At 42.3% G+C, this 19,544-nt stretch overlaps 3 protein-coding genes, 1 long non-coding RNA gene and 1 other non-coding gene across 7 annotated transcripts; 1 reads left to right on the top strand and 4 right to left on the bottom strand.

Annotated features, from left to right (window-relative positions):
* The first annotated feature begins 298 nt into the window (after window positions 1–298).
* On the top strand, window positions 299–5,552 carry mcmdc2 (minichromosome maintenance domain containing 2). Its single transcript, XM_086150381.1, has 14 exons — window positions 299–392; window positions 530–660; window positions 737–796; window positions 929–1,124; window positions 1,202–1,324; window positions 1,434–1,535; window positions 2,584–2,712; window positions 2,892–3,129; window positions 3,254–3,459; window positions 3,559–3,725; window positions 4,082–4,255; window positions 4,333–4,472; window positions 5,032–5,141; window positions 5,386–5,552. The coding sequence occupies exons 1-14, from the start codon at window positions 308–310 to the stop codon at window positions 5,550–5,552; spliced, it is 2,028 nt and encodes a 675-aa protein (XP_086006507.1). The 5' UTR covers window positions 299–307.
* Window positions 5,553–5,762: 210 nt separating this feature from the next.
* On the bottom strand, window positions 5,763–8,219 carry LOC147232026 (uncharacterized). Its single transcript, XR_015106459.1, has 7 exons — window positions 8,102–8,219; window positions 7,095–7,138; window positions 6,936–6,996; window positions 6,645–6,705; window positions 6,237–6,284; window positions 5,996–6,037; window positions 5,763–5,896 (listed from the first exon to the last, which is right to left on the bottom strand). It is a non-coding gene; the product is annotated as an uncharacterized LOC147232026 (long non-coding RNA).
* LOC147232027 (small nucleolar RNA SNORD87) lies at window positions 6,409–6,492 on the bottom strand. The gene has a single exon (XR_015106548.1). It is a non-coding gene; the product is annotated as a small nucleolar RNA SNORD87 (small nucleolar RNA).
* A 1,178-nt stretch (window positions 8,220–9,397) lies between the features above and the next one.
* On the bottom strand, window positions 9,398–11,040 carry tcf24 (transcription factor 24). The gene is made up of 3 exons (XM_086150380.1): window positions 10,950–11,040; window positions 9,699–10,142; window positions 9,398–9,514 (listed from the first exon to the last, which is right to left on the bottom strand). Exons 2-3 carry the CDS (start codon window positions 10,122–10,124, stop codon window positions 9,398–9,400), a joined length of 543 nt encoding a protein of 180 aa, XP_086006506.1. The 5' UTR covers window positions 10,125–10,142; window positions 10,950–11,040.
* A 1,348-nt stretch (window positions 11,041–12,388) lies between these two features.
* On the bottom strand, window positions 12,389–19,298 carry ppp1r42 (protein phosphatase 1, regulatory subunit 42). 3 transcript variants are annotated; one of them, XM_086150378.1, is made up of 10 exons: window positions 19,187–19,298; window positions 18,089–18,308; window positions 16,686–16,852; window positions 16,477–16,615; window positions 15,556–15,672; window positions 15,362–15,439; window positions 13,965–14,082; window positions 13,672–13,818; window positions 13,210–13,301; window positions 12,389–12,752 (listed from the first exon to the last, which is right to left on the bottom strand). In XM_086150378.1, exons 2-10 carry the CDS (start codon window positions 18,218–18,220, stop codon window positions 12,675–12,677), a joined length of 1,068 nt encoding a protein of 355 aa, XP_086006504.1. In that variant the 5' UTR covers window positions 18,221–18,308; window positions 19,187–19,298; the 3' UTR covers window positions 12,389–12,674. The 3 variants fall into 3 exon arrangements, with proteins under 3 accessions (XP_086006504.1, XP_086006503.1, XP_086006505.1); XM_086150377.1 differs by having other exon boundaries at window positions 12,389–12,759; window positions 13,214–13,301; XM_086150379.1 differs by lacking the exon at window positions 15,362–15,439 and having other exon boundaries at window positions 12,389–12,759; window positions 13,214–13,301.
* Between the last annotated feature and the right edge of the window lie 246 nt (window positions 19,299–19,544).

Raw genomic sequence — 19,544 nt, 5'->3', positions numbered from 1 at the left:
GTTTTTTTTCCTCATAAAACAGATAGTAGCAAACGTTAGCCATGCCGTAATATTAGCAGATTGAAAACTGTTACTATTGAATGAAGTTTATTCATGTTAAAATCTTAAGACGTTGTTTCATATAGACAAGCTGAGAAGTACCACGTTTTCATCTTATTCTTTTAAAATGCTTAAACTAGTTGCTTAAAGGCCAGTTTTGTTTCGTAAATTAGCTTCCCATTTAACGCATCAGTCGACTAGCTTAAGATAGAAACGATCAAGCTAAGCTTTCTACGTCTTTCGGCACTTTTCGGCGAGCGTGGCGGAGATGTCGCTAAAGGAGTCCGCTCTGATTTACTTAGACAGAAGCGGCGCCCTCCAGAAGCTTCTGGAAGACTGCAAACCTTTCAACGGTAACGTAAAACGTGTTTTAAGAGACGTAGTGCCGTCTTGGTTCCTTGCTTATAAGTGACAATTCAGTGAGCTTCTTGAACGCAACACTCGCTTAATATGGATTGAATTAACCAGCGTGTCGTCGTCCGAAACCCAGACGCCCACCAGACCGAGGCGGTGTATCGGTTCTGCGTCAGTCTGAACCCCAGCGACGTGATAGAAGTGGACCCTGAGCTCGGGGACTGTGTCTTACACGATCCCCTTCGAGCAACAGCTTTGTTTCAGTCTGTGAGTGACTTAGAAACTCTGATACAATGACCACCATACTTTTACACCTGCCACATTTGCCCCGTTCCTGTTTCAGGTCTGCTTCTTGGCCATCAAGACACTTTCACTTGTTGAAAAGATACACACAGAAAGTCAGGTGAATTTCATTCTCTGTTCCCCCTCAACACACATAACCACCCGATTAAAAACAAACACATTATAGTAATAATCATACTTGCATCTGTCAGCGTTGCAAACAAGTGCACTGGAAATGTGTTTTCTCTCTGAGGTGAATGTTATTTTGAAATGGACGCACCTGCCTCCTTTATCCAAGTACATCTTGGATCTTGGTAGTTTCCCCCGTGCATGTGGCTCCATGAGGCCTCTCCTCATGGAAGGTGTGGTTATCGCAATGACAAGGGTCACCAAATACACCCGGGGCGCCCGATTCCTCTGTATTAACGATAGCTGCTCCTGCTCCTCAGGTACATCGTGAAAGATGCTCCGATTTCACAAAGTATCATTTGCTTGTCGGCTATTACTGAGGTGAAGCTTGTTCTAGGGTTCAACCACATCCGGGTTCATGCTCCCGGCGCCACAGAGTCAGCTACAGTGAGAAACGACTTCTGCTGCATGGTCTGCAGCTCCCAGCTGAAAGAAGACATGAAGTTCAGAGTCTTGGGAGGTGTGCTCCTTCCCCTTCATCAAATGTCCTCTCCAGATGTACCTTTAAGTACATAAGATCATGAATTCGATGCAGCTGTTGTTCTTCTGTACATATCTTTTGGTAACAGACAAACAGCTGGTGGAGCTCATCCACGTCCAGGCACTCGATCTTCTCCGAGCCTGTCAGCAAAGCTCGTTCAGATACCAGTCGGTCACCCTGTTCCTCAGAGGTAGGCCTGCAACAGACAAAGCTGCGTCAGACCCTTCTATCACTCCCGACACAAACCCCACCCATAATGAAACCCTGTACTGGGTAAATCTGCATAATGGCGGCATGAATGTTAGAAAATACAAGGTTCATTTAATTGATTATTGATCAAATGTGTAGTGCTAATATGTCAAATAACAGGTGACAATTAAAAACAGCCTTACAATGGCTGCTTTGTAAGGACAAACTTCCAGCAATGTCCCCCTAGAGGCTAATAAATGTGCCTAGCTGTCAGATTAGTAATTTTTACCGGACATTGCTACATTAAAGCTTTTATATATTGCTATGCTCTGTTTAATCATCATTTCCTCCCAACACTGTAGCTTCTCACATTTTTTGCACTTTTTGCCCATATTCACGAAATACGAGCTCTTTGGTGCATTGTGCATTTCTTTGGAGTGTCAAATAGATTGATTTTCTTTTGCAAGTCAAAGGACAGAAAGGGCACATAACTAATCAAATACTGTTTGTAAAACCTTAGTGTCATCCATTATGTTAACTCACCAGCCTCAAAAATGTGACTTTATGAACTCATATTTACAGACAGCCAGATGTATTAAGGTCGGTCATTAATATTCTGACTTTCTAAATGAGGCGCAATGTAAAACGCAAACTTAGTATGGAGAAGCCAAATAAATACATTTTTGTGCAGCCAGCCACGCACGGTGCCTCACGGTGGGATATTAAGTGTTTCTGTCCCCTCTAATAACAATGTCCAGCGAGAAGACCTGGGACTACTGGCACCAGGATTAACATATTATGTTGACCCAGTCCTGCTGAGGAATTTAATACACCAGGTTCCCGTTACTAAACATATATGTTAATAAGTGCAAGGAACACTCATTAGTCGGCTGAGCAAATCAGACACAGAGAAATCTTTGTTCTGAGGGCCTCACTCTGTTTCTCTTGGCAGTGATTTGTAGGTGGCCTGCATGTTTCTTCAATAATCACCAGACAGAGGAGAACAACTCCTTTTGAGTTGTATTGCTTTGTTTTCTCTATTCACACAGATGAGCTGTGTAATTCCATGAGAATTGGCCGACTCTACAGGGTGCTGGGCATACCTGCGCACGTGCCACAGTGGCCAAATATCACGTGGGGTGTAGAAGCGAATAGCATTCAACCATGGGAGTCAGAGTGTAAGGGAATAGTTTGTGTTATATTCTTGAATGTGGCCTCGGATATACAGAAATCTCAAGTTCATGCATATTCATATTTGGAGATCTTCACAATGTCCTCTTGGCACAATACAATGTCAACAACTACAGGATTTTCATAAATTGATTGCCCTTAACTATTCTTAAACCACCACTTTTAGACCCCAATGAAATCAGTGCCAACATACGGGAGCTGTTGAAGGCCACAGCCAATTGTCCCTGGAGTTTCTCTGCCATTATCGTGCACCGCTTCGCTTTGGAAGTTGCCCCTCCCGGTATTTTCAACACCTTAAGGCTGGGCTTGCTTCTTAGTTTGGTGCAAACCCGAGCGGACGCAAAGAATACTTTTCACTTCTTGGACCTCCTCCTTGTGACCACCGACGTTCTCCTATTAGACAGGTAAGAAGATCTGAGTTATCCAGGATTTCATACCCGTAGTTGACATACATATGACAGCAGAAATACTTCAGATTTGTGCCATTTTTTTTCAATAATGATCAAAAACAACATGGTTGTGTGGCAGACTAATGATGTACAGTTTGAGATTGGCGTGCCGTGGGGTCAGGCATCAGGTCTCAGAGGAGATGTTTGCGTCTCTGTCCCGGGACGAACACGGGGCAGGTACCGCAAACATTCATGCTGGTTCTACCTTGTTGGCATCTGGTGGCATTTGCATGCTGGGAGATCTGAGCTGCTACAAGAAAGACAAGTTGGATGCTCTCCAGTCAGGTCGGGTAAAAGACAAACAAAAGAATGTCCCACCGATGTAAGTGATCGATTATTTGTCCTATGCACTGTGGCAATATATTTCCCTTATTTATTTGACAGCTCTGGAGAGCCGCACAGTGTCGGTCTTCATTCCAGGGAAGAAGTATGGTGAGGATGTTGATCAGCAGCTTTCATTTCCGGTCCCATGCAGCTTCTGGGCTCTGTCTGATTCTTCAGACTGCTCTCGACGGTCTGCAAAGCCAGATGGGGCTGTACTAGGAACAGCAGTGAGTTAAGTCACCACATGTTGTGATATGGTGATGTGTGGGTCTGAAGGGCTGAGTCTAGATCTTGAAAGCCTGTTTATGAAGTCACATGTTTGAAGTCACATTATATGCAAACATTTCTTGAAACACATGGGGAAAAAAAGAGGAATAGTTTTCATAATGGAAGTCCTATGTATTTGTAAAATTTGATTTAACACTCAGAACTCCACTGACTGAACAATTATTTTTGATTTACACAGGAATAAGCACACTAATGTGTAACAAATACTCACGTCCCCAAATAAAAATACATTTATTTCAAGTCATTTCAAAATGTAGGCAGGTGATACTGAAAAGGTCCTTCTATTTGTGAGCAGGACCTGGGTGCTGTGCCTGTCAAGTTGGCAGATGCCTTTGGCCTTGTCATTCACTGTCACAATAATGGCAGAGAGCAGGCCTGGATTTCCCAGCACGCATTGACTCAAGCGGTACAGATCAGAAATCCCCCCCACCCTTTCAATGCTCAATGCTCTACCCAGGACTTAAAAGAGGTTTGCTAATTTCCGCATAGTGTAGAAGATATGATCACTGAATGTAAATTACATGTCTCCTGAACTCTGTCACTCAGCTTATTGCCCATGCGCGAAGCTTGCAAGTAGAGCTCAGTCCTGAAGCGCAGAAGATGATCCATGGCTACTACATGGCCAGCCGAAGGGTCCGTTCACTGAGTCAGGGAATCAAGATGTCTGTGGATTGTGTCAGACTTCTGTAAGCCCACTGCACCTTGGAATTTGGGTTATTTCAGCTTTCTGGTCCTCTTTGGACTGTAATATTCAACATGTCTGTGATACCATTGCATACCACTAGGTGGAGGACATTCACTGCCGAAGAGTGGCTTTCAGATTATTTGTCACTTGTAAAAATGTTAAAGCTTTTGTGTTGACACGGAAAAAAGGACACAATAACAAATGCTGTATCAATCTCCCAAAATGTATAATTTTAGGTGTTTTTATGCACTTTAGCACGACAGGAAATCTTGGCTTTGTCCATAAACCAAGTGTATTTGCAGTCCCTATGTCCTCTATTGTAAGTCGCTTTGGATAAAAGCGTCTGCCAAATGCAATGTAATATTCAATCCTCCCTCTGAAAAAAAATCAACTTTTTGTCTTTGATTCAATGTAGATGGTTATACCCACCACTTATCCTTTTTTCCCATTCATTCTATTTTTTATATGGCAGGGGGACCGTATCATTATTTCCTGCAAAGGATTAAAAACATTCTTATACTAACTAAAATCCACTTAAAAGATCTTGTTTCTTGTTACAGAATCTCTCTAGCAGAGGCCCACTGCCGGTTATCACTCAGAACTCAAGTACTGGAGGAAGATGCAGTGATAGCTGTCCTCCTCTGTGAAAACTCAGTCACCCTCAAGCATGGTAAATAACACTCACATCACCAACCCATGACTCTTTAAATTAATGGGAGTATAACTAAGATCAAAAATAACCATCACAATAATCTCAGCTAAGTCTTGTCAAATGTATCAATGAGGTCTAATGATGTGCATGAAAGACCTGAGCCCAAGTGTGCATCAAGTTCAAATATTTTCAGACTGTCACTGACTTGCTTATTCCTATTTATAACACCTTTTTCTTTAAATCATACTGCCTCTTTCAACAGGGGTGTCTGCCCTTGTTATTCCACCCAACGCAGTGTTTCCCTGTGACCTGAGCAATTTAGATGGTCTACACAGGAGAAGTGTAATTCTGGATGAGCTCCACCAAACTATCCTGCGCTTCATCTACACATACGCACCAGGAGCAGAGACGTACATTTCCGAGGAGTAAGAGCCTGCAAGGTTCCAATGCGGGTCAGCAGCACAAAACTGCTGATGTTGTTCATGACACCCAAAGGGATCGATGATTTGATGCCCAGTATTTGTGTCAGTTGCATTTTTCTGTACTCAAGTATTACAGAGTGTTTGAAATTATTTGAAATATTGGGTGATGCACAGATGTGAGAGTTAGTGGTGATTCAACAATTCTAAGTTGAGATATTTCAATACACAACAAATGATAAACAGTTGGGATTTATTTAAAATAATCCATTAATGCATTCCAAGTATGAATGATCCATGAGAGAATATGTCAGATAGGGCAAGTCCAGTTGGTGGCCCGTCAGACTGGCAACACTGAAAGGAAGACAAAACCATCAGGCTCATGCCACTAATTTTTCAATAGCAGTGAAGACAACTGAGCATCACAAACACAAAAAAGGTGAACACCCATACCGTTCAAACAGCAGCATAACTCATTCACTGGTCTTCAACGCCCTTTAAAAAGGAAGCAACTGTTTTGAATCCAATTTTATTAATTGGAGAAGACAACAAAAGCAATCATTTCAGTTCAGTTTATCACAATTTCAGCAACCCAATTTGGTCTGATGGGTAAACGGCAAAAGTGAACTCATCATTGCTACTCTGACTGGGAGACAACTGAACAGATAGTCGAAATGACAGACATCTTACTTACCCCAAACGAGTCTGACCCTTTTCAGCTCTTCCTGGTTATACTGCTCATCTGTGGTAAAATGGAAAGTCAACAGCTACTTTTATTCTGCTCCATCTTTATGAGTCAGCTAGACTCCAGTCGACAACCCCTGACTGCATGTGTTAAAAAAATGTGTGGCAACAATATGACTGCAGCTGGAAACTCAGTCTTCACATGTCTCACCACATTAATATCTGACGGGTAAACGGCAAAAAGGTGATATCATCATTGTTCCTGCTGCAAGTGTTGCCGCTGCTTAAGGCTGAGTTGTATTTAATGTTACATGAAAAACTCATAACAATGTACTAACAGTTCTTTCTTGATTGTTGTTCCATGAATAACTTAATGAAAACATAACTGTCCACTACCTACGAATAGGGAGGCGCTCACTTTGTGATCAGCACAAAAGATTAGACACCCTGGTGCAGCTCCAGCGACGAATGCAAGACATCTGGAAAAAAAAGGAGGGGTTTTAAAAAAAACAAAAGGCCATCGCATATCATACAGTCTTGTAGCTCTCAATGTTATGCCAGAAATTCAGTTGGTCACATTTTCACCATGTTAATGTCTGACGGGTAAACGGCAAAAACGACAACTCATCACTATTTCTGTGGCAGGTTTTCGAGCATCAAACCACAGCCATGATTTTACTGAAAGGCCCAACCTGGTACAAGCTCTCACCTTCACATCAAAGCAGTTAAAATGCCCTTTCTGGTCACAGATTGTAGCTTTGTGTTGAGATCTGAAATAAAGTGGATGACTGCAACTCAATGACTTTTAAAGAGGTCAACCTGAATTATCTGCATTACCGTAAACAGTATTTGATGAACTTAACCTTACCTTAGTGGCTGAACATATCACTCAGGTTTTCATCTTCTTAACACCTTTAGGAAGAAAAAAAAGTTATCATGGGGGATTTATCCATGGGGAATTTATCCATCATTTTTAATCAATGATGCTAGCCCTGCACGTCATTTTCTCCAAACAAGCTGTGTCACGGCAAGTTTTCCAAACCTCCAGACTAATTACTCTCATGTGTGACATATTGATTTCTTAGTTGCATGAATAAAATGTAGTGGCTGAAAACTCAATATGGGGACTGAGGATGACTGATCACCCAGAGGCCAAAGGCTGCCGTAATACACAGCTTGGGAGCCGGGGAAGATCGCAGGACTCAGGACGGGTTCAACAGCAGGTCACAACCTCTGCCATGATCTGACATCCACAGAGAGAGCGGTGACTTTCCCTTGTTAAATAATAGGAGGCCAGGTCCCTGATCACTGACTCCTGTGTTGACCTCAGGATAAAACCGAAGCCTTTATGATCAGTGCGGCGAGGAACCCAATGACAGAGGGTGTTGGACCCTTCCAACTGTCTTCCTGCTGAATGATTAATTGAGTCACCTTAGGGAAAATCTGGTCTACAGAGACAAGAAGCCAGGCTACCTGTGTATTGCGGTGCGACTTCGCATTAATATCTTTAAGCAAATGAGGTGAGATTCTACATGAAATGCTCGAGATCGTGTAACAGCGCTGCAGTAGCTTACACTGTGGTCACGTGACTAGACCGAACATTTTCATAGTGCTAATAATCCGTGCTGTCGGACTAAATGACGGCACCGGAACAGTTATGTTCACTTCAACAGTTTGATTATACTTTAATACCCATTGAAAACCAACAAGGCGTGAAGAGAAAACTGAAATCGAACTCGGAGCCGCGTTCCTGCTCCCCACGTGGCTGACAAGCTAGGTGCTAGCACGCTAACGATATAGACCAGAATCGAGATCTAAGTCGGCTTTAACTTAACACAATAAAAACAACGTGCAGCTTTTAAGTGCTGAGCTCACCGTCGCCCATATCGGTACAGGGTGTAAACAGTGGATAAGTCATCATTCACCCACGAAGTGACGGAGACCACGGCCGCCGAGATGCTGCAGCTTCTGCCTTCAGGGGGAAAGACAGGATTTCCGGTGTGAATCTTAAGTGGCTGCGCTAGCGAGCTGCGCACTGCGGCTCATCCGGGACACCTTAACAATACATTCACCAACATAATAATAATAATAATGATAACAATAATAATGAAAACAATAATAATAATAATAATAATAATAATAATAATAATAATAATAACAATAATAATAATAACAATAATAACAATCTCTTTCCACCCGTTAATGATTATACTTTATTTGGGTTGACAAGGGAAAAGTTTAGTTTAAATAAATACAGCGAGCATGTGAAAAGGGGATAATCACAATACATTTTTATTCCATCGAGTTCAAGAGTGAATTCATGATATTGTTCAAAGAAATTTGTAATCAAATAAAAAATACTTATTTTTTTAAGTAGCTGTAAGATAAACTGCTGCATCTGATGTCATTATAATCCACTTTCACTCATCTGATTGTTTATCACAGAAGCTGCAGTCCAGTAATCGGTCTTGAAGGAATTGTAAATAAATGCGAGCATAAATAAATTAGATAATCATTGTACAAAATCATTTTTCTGGTTTCTTGTTTTTTTTTTTAAACCTCCGAGAGAAGTCTACAGGTTTTGATTTCTTTCAAATCAGTCTTTTATTCACAAACACATTTACAACCGTGCATGTTTTTAAAATAAGAGGGAACATGAGATGAGGAGCCACTATTGTTGACTCACTGACAGACCACTTCACATGACAGATGTTAAGTTATTCACACATGCATTTAGTGCAAATGTTTTCAACTGAAAGTGCACACTTCAAGCATGACGGACTCAGCAGCCCATGGAATTTCTACAAATATAATACCTGGGACGTGTATGGAGCTGCACAATGCAGGTCAGACAAATCGGCCAAAATAACAGCAACAGAGAAACACAATCTATTCTCAGAAATCATACATTTAAAAAAAAAAGGGAAAAAAAAACAAAACAACTCTTGTAATATATTAATTTACATTGTCTTCTTTCCGGTGCGGCTTAGTGGAAGTAAAATCCGTTTAAGATAATTTCTCGTACAATCATAAGACACACCTTGCCGCAGGGTGAACAGCCAACCCGCGCGCGCACACACACACACACACACACACACACACACACACACACACACACACACACACACACACACACACACACACACACTTCCCTACAGAAAACCGGGTGTGTTACTTGGAGGTGGACGACGACGACGAGGGGCCTTGATTCTCCGAGTCCGACGGAGTTGATGCGTTCAGGAACTGTCCAGAAGCTCCGACGTACAGTCGGGAACGCATCGGCCACTTCTGTGGAAGAATATAACGAATCAGTGGGTTTGAGATAAATCTCTGCAACCGGCACACAAATAAACGTCATATTTTCTGTGATTATTTTATTATTACAGCACGGAATAGAAATAATTCAAAGTCCGTTATTATTATTATTATCACTATTATTATCAATTATTATTATTGTTATTATTCTACCGACCTTGACCGGGTGCAGGTAGCCTTCACCTTTCAGTGAGTGCAGCGCCTCTGCGTGTTTGCCCCCGTCCCCCTCCTCCGTGCCTTCCTCCTGCAGCGTCCGGGTCAGGTGGGCGATGTAGGTGGTGGCCAGGATCAGCACGTCCAGTTTGGACAGCTTGGTGTCCGGTGGCACCGACGGCAAAGTCCTCTGCAGCTCCAGGAAGGCGTTCCTCAGCGTCTGCACCCTGCTCCTCTCCCGGGCCGCGTTGGCGGCGGCCGGCCGTCCCCTGCCGCCGAGCCCGCCGGCCTGGAGCGCCCGGGCCCGCTGGAGCTCCCGGCGACGGCCGTCCGGACTGGGGCTGGAGCTCGGACTGGACACGGGGCTGTCGTCCATCGCCGCCGCGGAACAGCTGCCGGCGTCCATTCGGAGAGTCTGTCTGCCAACCATCGGGATGCGTTTACGGACCTGGAGGAGTCAAATTAGCAGAATGAACAACAACTTCCGCAGCCTCCATTAAATGCCATCGCATTATATTCCATTCAAACTATAATCCTTAACTATCTCACTGAAACCACAATTTTCAGTCTGATTGTAACTTTTCACCTTTTCTATAAAAGACTATACTGTACTCGAATTTCTGTGTACAGGGAAACATGTTTCCAGACTGTACATATGACAAAGACCACTTTTAAGCTTGAATACTACGCTCTATTTTACTATACTAAAAAATTCAGTGAACAGGGAAACAGGTTTCTAGACTTTACATATGGAACACTTTGAATCTTGACTACTACACGAAATTATACTATACTGTAGTATACTACAGGCCTACTTTGTAGAATTTCATTGTACATGTTTCAACACGTTTCAAGACTGCACATATCACAATAAACACTTTGAATACTTTACTGTTATACTAAAGTAATATTTCAAAGTTTGTAACTGATTTATCCTTGCTTTCGCTTTCTTGGCAATTTGGTGATTTTTTTTGCTGCGAGAACACGACCACATTTGCAAGCGTATTTAAAAAAATAAAAAATAAAATAAAAAATAAAGCGTACGCTCTGAAATGTGTGTTACACAGGTACTCCCATTCAATATGCTGCTCGAAAACGCTCGGGTTTTGTAACGATGGTACCATGTGGAGAAATGTAAAAAAAAAGAATAAGTAAATAGATAAAGGACAGTGAATCCGCACGGTGCTCCTGCGGAGGCGCGTCGCCAGCGCGCAAGTATTTTTGAGTCAGATGTAAGAAACTGGAAAAAGTTCACCTCTGGTTTGTCTCCAAGGCGTCGTCACGGAAAGCGACATGAAGGCGATCCAAAGGGGTCTTTGAACGTGAGGTGTGGGAGAGAACCTGCTCCTCGGCGTGGAATCAGTCCTTATGCGTGTCCCCCCTTAGAAATGCGCGACTGTCCTCCTCCTCCTCCCCCTTCGCGCGTAACCGACGCCTCACCTGGGTGCGTAAAAGCCCCCGTCGGGTTGGGCGCGGGGGGTCCGTCCGACGTGTTTTCACGCCAGTGGATCACCACTGGGTCTGGAAAAGAGGAGCGTGGAACTTCCCTCCCTCTGCGCCCACTCGTGCCCGTGCGAGGGTGTCTGCGGGTTCGGTTTCCACGCGGGGAAGGGGGGGGGGGTCTGGAACCGCGTTTTGCTTGAGCTCCGGCGCCCGTTAAGGCCACGTCCAATTGGCTGCGAACCTGACACTGTATTTTCTTTATAGGCCTATCAGAAAGGAGGATGGAGGAGGGTGGGGGTCACGAGCATCCCCACAGAAACCCCTCGGCTTCAGGAGGTCCAGAAAGGCCTGTCCATCAAGGCTCTCCTCGCAGTGGACCGTGAAGAGGAGCTGACATGTGTAAGCTGATCCACAAACCGGTCCCGACTAATTGCCGGCGTGTCTTGAATTGCAAGTTCATCGCAATGGCCAATAAATAAAGTCCAGTCGCGCAATCACCAGGCGGGCACGGAGGAAATTCTTCCCAGACTCATAAATTAATCACCCTGATTTCCCGGCCTTCCGAATGGAGATGTCAGCAAATTAATGAGAAGAATAATTCATATTATGTATATCCTCAGTGTGTTCTTAATGGACGTTGTTTTTGTAAGGATGGGGTAACAGTATTGCTGCAGGCCGGTCATTAGAAGGCAAAGTAAAGGAAGGTTAAATAAGCTTGGTTTCCCTTATGACTCTGCACCTTTCAGGGGTCACACACACACACACACACACACACACACACACACACACACACACACACACACACACACACACACACACACACACACACACACACACACACACACGGCTCCTTGAAGTAAACACAAAACATTTAGGGCCAATGATGACAGTGAATACATCCTGGAGTCATACAGGGGTGCAGACAGAAGGAGATCTCATGTCTTTCTTCTGGATTTTGTAAATATCTGTTTTAGTGTGGGCAGAGTGATCATTAAGATCACAGCACTCTTAATCTCCAGATCCATTTGTATGCTAGGATGGTCAAAGAAAAACAAGGCTGCGGAAAATGTATCAGGATATTATTGCTTTTGTGGTGATCATGATAGACCTGGGCCTAAATTATGTCATAGAAATAAAATAACTATTAAAGAGGAGGGAAGAAAATGTTTGCCACCATTCTTTTTCAGTAGTTTACTTTTTATAAATTGTAAACCATTTCCACATGAAATGATAAATTTGGAGAAAAAAAATTATTGACATTGATAATGCTTAATTTAAAACTGAGATCAGAGTAGTTAATGGAGGCTGTTACAGTGACAGTGAAACAGTTGTAGCCGTTTACATCACAGTGAATGTTTTCCTTTCCAAAGAAATATCACGAGCAAGTGGATAACATAATACATATTTCAGCAATAATTTTGCAAAAGAAAGAAGGAAGCAGTACTGGATGCCAGAACACTGTGTTTGAAATGTGTGTGTTGTGTGTGTGTGTGTGTGTGTGTGTGTGTGTGTGTGTGTGTGTCGGGCGGGGGGTGTCTCAAGAATCCATATGATGGCCAGTGGGTGGAAAGGCAGCCGCTTGCTTCATCCCTTCATTCTTACGTAGCCTCAGTTTCTTTGTCCTATGACATTGAAAAAATTAAGAGAAAGGAAGACGTAACTGCACACGCAATTTAACAAATGCAAATGTTCAAATCCTTTTGTTTGTACCTAAAAATTAATCACATTTACCTTACAATATAATTTATGTATTAACTAATAAATAACCTTGCACACAGACATCATGTTTGTGGACACTGAGAAAGAAAGAGACACATAAAACAGGAAAAAGAAACAATATAACCATAATTATTCATGGAAGATATAGAGATTTCCTTTTCATTCACAGTGAGAAGAATAAAATGCCAGTGGGTGGGGCTGAACCCCCGTATCTTTCATCACATCTAATTTGAACAATGTGTCGTGCAGGATCTGATAATTCTGGTTACTGCAGTAAACAATGAAATAGAAGTCAAGGGTTGGTGAAAGGCGTGCCCCACTTTCACTGTGGGATGCAAGTGATCTTGCCACACTGACCTGATAGACTGCTGCGACATCCACCTCTGCATGTAAGCCTGGCTGTAGCTCTGAGCCTGGTGCTGATAGTTACCTGTGTTAAAGTCATCTGAAACACAAGGAGAGTCAGAGCAAGATGTTCAAGACCCATTGCACGTCATGTGACGCGTCCTGATTCATGCTTTTTTCATGGCTCCAGTGTTTGGATGTTGAAATTATATATATATGCATATGTAGTCATTAAATGATCTACCATTTCATATTAATAATAAAAATCTCAGTGAATACCAAATGAAACATAATTAATGAAACTCTGCAAAACAGTGGAGTGAAGTGAGTAAAAGAAACAAGTTAAAAAATTCACTGTCTGCTTTAATTAAAAGGTACTTGGTCCAATTATCTGCAACTAATGATAAATTGTGACACAGGGGAAATAGCCGTGTGTACAGCTAACAGTTGTACAGGGTCTGCCGACTTACTAGTTGACGGGTGGGAGACGGACATAGGGAAGGAAAATGGTGTTGTCATTGCGTTTACGTTCCTGTTCTTCTTGGCCTCCTTGGATGCTTTCCAGTTAATAAGAAACTGTCTAGTCATCTCACTTATTTCCCTCCCATCCAGAACCTCTAGGAAGGTAAACAAAGAAACAGGTAAATCTGTAAATTAAAATACAGAGTATATTCGGTGTGTTTAAGTCAATTAAAGCATTGTTTTAGTTTCTCATATTCACAATGAATGAGGGTCAATCAAGAAGAAAGTGAAGAATTTTTACCGAGTCTTCTGCACACCGTTATCAGACGATCTCTGTACTTCTGTGTTTTACAGACAGGATTCCCCCCCAGATCCATTCGAAGCAGCTGAGGCCAGAGGCTTAACACGTCCTCTAAACCCTGAAAACACGCCAAAAAGAGCAACTTCCTTATGTCTGTTTTTTCAGGGTTACTGGGCTGCATTGCCACAATTCTATGAAGTAATTAAACAAAAATGATGTTCTAATGTGATTACTACTCAGATACAGAAACAAACATCAGGGAGAAGATGTTAAAAGACATGGTATTAGTGAGAAGTAATGTGAAGTAAAGAAAGTCCATAAACAACACATCAGTCTATTTTAATAAACAGTGTCGCCGGTGTCATGTAACTGCTAGTTTTCTCCTGGGGCGGTGTGAGGCTGCCTCCTCCAGCCAGTTGCCTGCAGTTGTATGTTTATCTAAAGGCACATTAGTCCAAGTCTGGAAATATGAATACTCTCTGGACACGCTCTGATTGTTCATTGCCTTCCTGTCTTGGCCAAAGCGCTTCCACTTTTCTAGCTTGTGCTGCAATCAGTTCAGAGGGGACCCCTGAGCGCCACGCACTCCCAAGCTTTGATAAATGATCGTGTCAGGGCCGTCACTCAAGAGGGCCCTCACTGAAGAGCAGCCCAGCGCCAAATTACCCTCCACACGGGGGAGCGGAGCACAGCAAAGGCTTGAAACTCACTCGGCCTGGCGGACTCTCTCGCTCGGACTAATGATGGGCCAGTTATGAACCTGTATTTGACCAGGGCTTCGATTCCCCTGTCCTCTCTGCCCTGCGCACAGTTAACGGCCTCCAAAGATGCTCCCCATTTGTCACCCTGGCTGACTGCCTGTCATAATCTATTTTAAAAAATCCATAATGTTTCTTCTGGATTCTGAGCAAATGGTGCAGAAAAGGGAATTGATCCTTTGGAGCCCTGTCTTTGCAGAATCAATAGTAGCAGACAGGGTTGTATAAATTATACGAGATAAATGCGCAAACATGACATGTGTACAGCAATTACCTGCATCAAGGTACTCAAAAGCAAATCTGTGGTGTTAAGAAAGTAGACGTGAAATCAAGTTCCTCCAGTGGGTTCAGTGCCGTTCACGCCTTTTCATTTTAGAGGCTCAGATTTTCAATTCATGCATCAATTGGAAAAAGTAATGCCACGGTGACAATGAGGATTAAAGCCACCATGTATACTTTATACATCAACATTAGATGTTACTCTCCCGATAATCAAATGTATTTAACACTGGATCCTGAGGAAAAGAGGGGAAAAAAAAACAGCCTCACAGAGAAGTAAGAAACTTGTGCTTGTTTTAAGCTGTCAGTGTGGGATGATTCTCGAGGGAATGGCTTGCTGATTTGTTGAATAATTCTGACCTCACGTGAGTCATGGAGGCTGGGAATGCATTGCAGGATTTGCAGGATTCGGCTCTTTAAGGCTCTTTTCACAGACACCTACAGGACCAGATCACTGCTAATTTGATCAGCAGATATGCAATGTTGATTATAACTATTTCCACGGACGTCCAGGCAGAAAAGTCTCTGACGTCATAAGAAGTGGCAAAACATACCTCGATATTGTATAGTTTATTGCCTGCTGCAGAAAAATGCTGGATTTTCTTCAGTGCCGCCAGGTCCAGGATATCATCTATACTGTTGTTACTGATGTTTAACACACAGAGAGAATCCTATGCAAAATTCACAGAGAAAAACATTTGATTCAAGGTTAATTTAACATCCAGACATAGACAAAACTGGCGTCCCGTATTACACAGTGTAAACTTTCACAACTAGGACACGTTGTCAAAAGAAAGCATTTGATGCAGCAAATCAGCAAAGTCCAAGTATAATATGAGACACAGGTTCAACCAAAGCATGGACAACAAGCTGGACATTTCCAAGGAATTTCCTTTGGACGATGCCTTCTGTGGTGAAGTCTTGGCAGTGCTACGGTGTGCTTAATGTAAGTCACGCATTTTCGTTTAGTGGTGACACTTGTTCTCAGTGTCATCCTAAGAAGATAGTAGTGTTGCTAAGTATTCATCTTGAGTTGCACTTCTATAATGGCACATTTATGAAAAGCTGGAACCCGATAAATTTGCACAGCAATTTATTTAATTATCTAAATAAACATGAAGCTGAGACTCTTGGCGTGTTTATCTATGACCCAGGCAGTAAACGAAGTAAACAAACCGAACTGATTTGCCAGGCTTGAGAGGGAGAGCAACAGAGGTCCCTTTGACATCATCAGACTCGGCATGTTACTTCTATATGGGTCGCTAGCTTGCGAGAGATCTGTTGCAGTCAATGTGATGAACTGACAGCTCAATTTGCCACACGCATCGTTGTGTGGTGAGGAAAGGAAACAGAGCTCTTATCTGCCTTTTTAATTACATGGAAAATATCATTTTTAAGTGACGGGAGTCCAGGTAATGACTGCATTGTCCTTCCCATACCCTTCCTATGTGAAGCAGAGCAAAAATAGGTCATACGGCAAGAGAGTTGATTGTCCTGGGGTCAAAGAGCAACTTTTCCCCAGGTGCCAGCCTCTGATTCTCCATGTGCAGCTCTTGAAGTTCTCTGAGCAGCTCCAAGCCCTCCAAGACAACAATCCGATTTCCACCCAGATATCTGCAGAGCAGAGGGAGGCGTTGTTAAAAATCATAATCAAGGACACTGGCCACTGAAAGTGACTACTTACAGCTTCATGAGCTTCTGGAGATTAGAGAGGTTATCTATATGGGTGATGTCATTGTTCTGCAGATACAGATGGGTGAGGTTGGAGGCGAAGCCAAGGTTGCAAATTTGTGTAATCTGATTGTCATACAGGTAGAGAACAGTGAGGCTTCTGCACATGGAGAGATCACCCTGAGCACAGAAGGAAGAAAGAAGCATGGAAGAACAATTTAAGCACAGAAAATAGAGGATTTATCCAGCAATTTTCCAGATTTTGATCAGGCAAAATGGATATAGCTTAAATTTTTAAATAATTGGTATCAGTATATCAAACATAGGAAATATGCTTTTTAATTCAATGCTGTGTAAAACACATTGTAAAGCAACTTTCTGATGAAATCACAATCACAATGCGGAGTTGGACACATGACATTCATAAATTCAAACAACACACATTATCTGATCAAGGAGGAATTATATTATTTCCATTACATTTGGATTATAGATGCATGATGGGAGAAATTCCTCAGACGCAGCTTTTCACATACACAAAAATAATTTTGATTTATATATACACATAACAATGCTGGATTACTACATAGTGTTGGTCTTGTTTTTTTTTTTTTTAATTTACTAAAATAACAAAAAAGAACAAAAGAAACATTTTGAGTGCAACCTCTTGATTAGGTGATGGGCTTCCAGGATTTTGATGCTTATTCATATATAAGGCGAGTTATATTGTATATTAATGTTTCATAAGACATTACATTCCATGGTGTGACTGGGTAAATGATTACTTTTTGAATAACTTGTGTAGCACCTTACTGCGTAACCCCCCCCAAAACACTGTTTTGGGGGCAGGGGTTAGCTGCTTAGAAAATTCAAACTGTTTAATATTGTGGAGAAAATGTGCGTAAACTGGTAAAAGTACATCTTAAAAATTTGCGCTCAAAAAAGCAAGAAATTTCCATTAATTGCACCCAAATTAAAACAGAACCTGTTTATTTATTTAAACACATTTCTTAATGAATTATCACATCATAATGAAAAAATTAAATACTTCTAATTTTCCATCAAATTGAAACTATTTCTTTAAATATCAAATCAGTCAAACTATATCATTAAATATCAAATCGGTTTTAAAATAGATGCTCGTGAAAGGCTCACAGGTTAAAGACATTGACATTCACAGGCCCAGACTGCGAATATCCCTCCAGAGATGAACATGTGTCACAAACCAACACAAAAATGGGCACTGAAGAAATAATTGTACAAAGAAGTGATCCAGATCATAGTAAGAGGCAACAATTATTTACACAGGGGATTTTTTTTTTTCTTGCCTGCCATTTTTGTTGATTTTGCGAAATATCTGGACTGCTTCAAAAACTTTTCTCTTTCAAAGTGCCAGCTGTTGTGACGTCTACTTACAATCTCGTCAATATTCTTGTTGGAAAAGTGGAGATGGGTGAGAGTCTTGAGGTATTCTTGGAAGGAGAGGCCCCTTTTCTTTTTGAAGTTGCCTTTGGATTTGGCGATCAGGTCCACGGTCAGGCGGACCATGGTGGCGTGTGACAGATGCTGCCTGAGAGAGGGTTCTTTTCAGCTGCAGCCAAGCATTCAGCCCACAGCGGTGACTAGAGCTGTCTGTCTGGGGGAGACAAATAGACACGAGAATTGAAATAGCCTTAAGCAGGCAAATGTGGAATTCTGAATGATGTGTTTACAAGTGCAACTTTTTTTGATGAGGCGGGGGAGGAGGGGTATAATATGTGAAAGGTGTTATACACCTTGTATGGAATGTTAAATATCCAACAACTGAGCAACACTTTAACAATTTGGAGAGTAAAAGGTATCCACCTTAACAGATCTTGTGAAAAAACTAACTGAAAGGTAAATGCTAAAAAAAATGAATAAACTCGTTTTTGGTATTAAGAGTCGCCTGCTCTGGTTCCAGTCTGCAGCCCTGTTTTACTTTGCACATTCGCACTGAAATGGTGCGTTCAAAGAATTGAGGAAAAGACAAACATATAGTTAAGAGTTTCCCTCGACCAATTTAAACACTAACTCATAAGGTCTAATTACGAGGGGTGTTAAGACAATAACCAAATACGGCCGGTAGCTTACAGACTTCTACCGTTTCCATCTCTGAAAATGTTAAATATAATGTAATAAGTATTCTTATGGAGATGTATCGTTCGGGACCTTCCCGCATTTCTTCCGGTTTGAATGCGCGTTTGTTTACGTGGCAACGCACACAGCTCAGGTAGCAACGGCCGCTCGACCGTTGGTGTGCTCGCGGTACATTCGATGTACTTCTGGTAAAACCAGAACCATGACAGCCGAATTAGTTATTAGTTACTCACGTTACAGTGTAGACTTGCCCCCCCCCCCTTCCGCTAGTATCTCGTTTTTGTCGTTTCACGCGAAGACAGTCGCGAAGCAGAAAGCTGCGGCCTCGGCTGCGTTCACTGAACCGGAAGTCCGTTGTCACTGTGTCTGACCCTCTGAGGTCAGCGGCAAACTAACCAGCATCATTCCACGTTACATGGAAGGCGCGATCTGAACAGCGAGTCGTATGCCGTGCCGTATGTGACGTCCATGGTGTTGTCATGGAAACCGGAGAAGCGCGTGCCATCAGTGTGTCAATGCGGAAGTCGAAGAGGTTCGCCTTGGGGCGTCAGGTATGTGTGTGTGTGTGTGTGTGTGTGTGTGTGTGTGTGTGAGTGTAAATGAATACAATGTTTATAGATATAGACAAGTAAGTATGAAGGAGAAACAAAAGATAAAAATTAATCTCGCATATCAACACGGACGTGACAGGATGGGTGTAAACTGTGTAAAAAGTAGGGGGATTTCTAAGCATAAAACAACAAGAAACTTTGTT

The sequence above is a fragment of the Fistularia commersonii genome, chromosome 8 (assembly GCF_037954325.1).
Source record: "Fistularia commersonii isolate RoL2024-O1a breed Wild chromosome 8, RoL_Fcom_v1.0, whole genome shotgun sequence".
Lineage (NCBI taxonomy): Eukaryota > Metazoa > Chordata > Actinopteri > Syngnathiformes > Fistulariidae > Fistularia > Fistularia commersonii.
The sequence above is the reverse complement of the archived record's forward strand: the minus strand, read 5'-3'. Positions and strand labels throughout refer to the sequence as shown.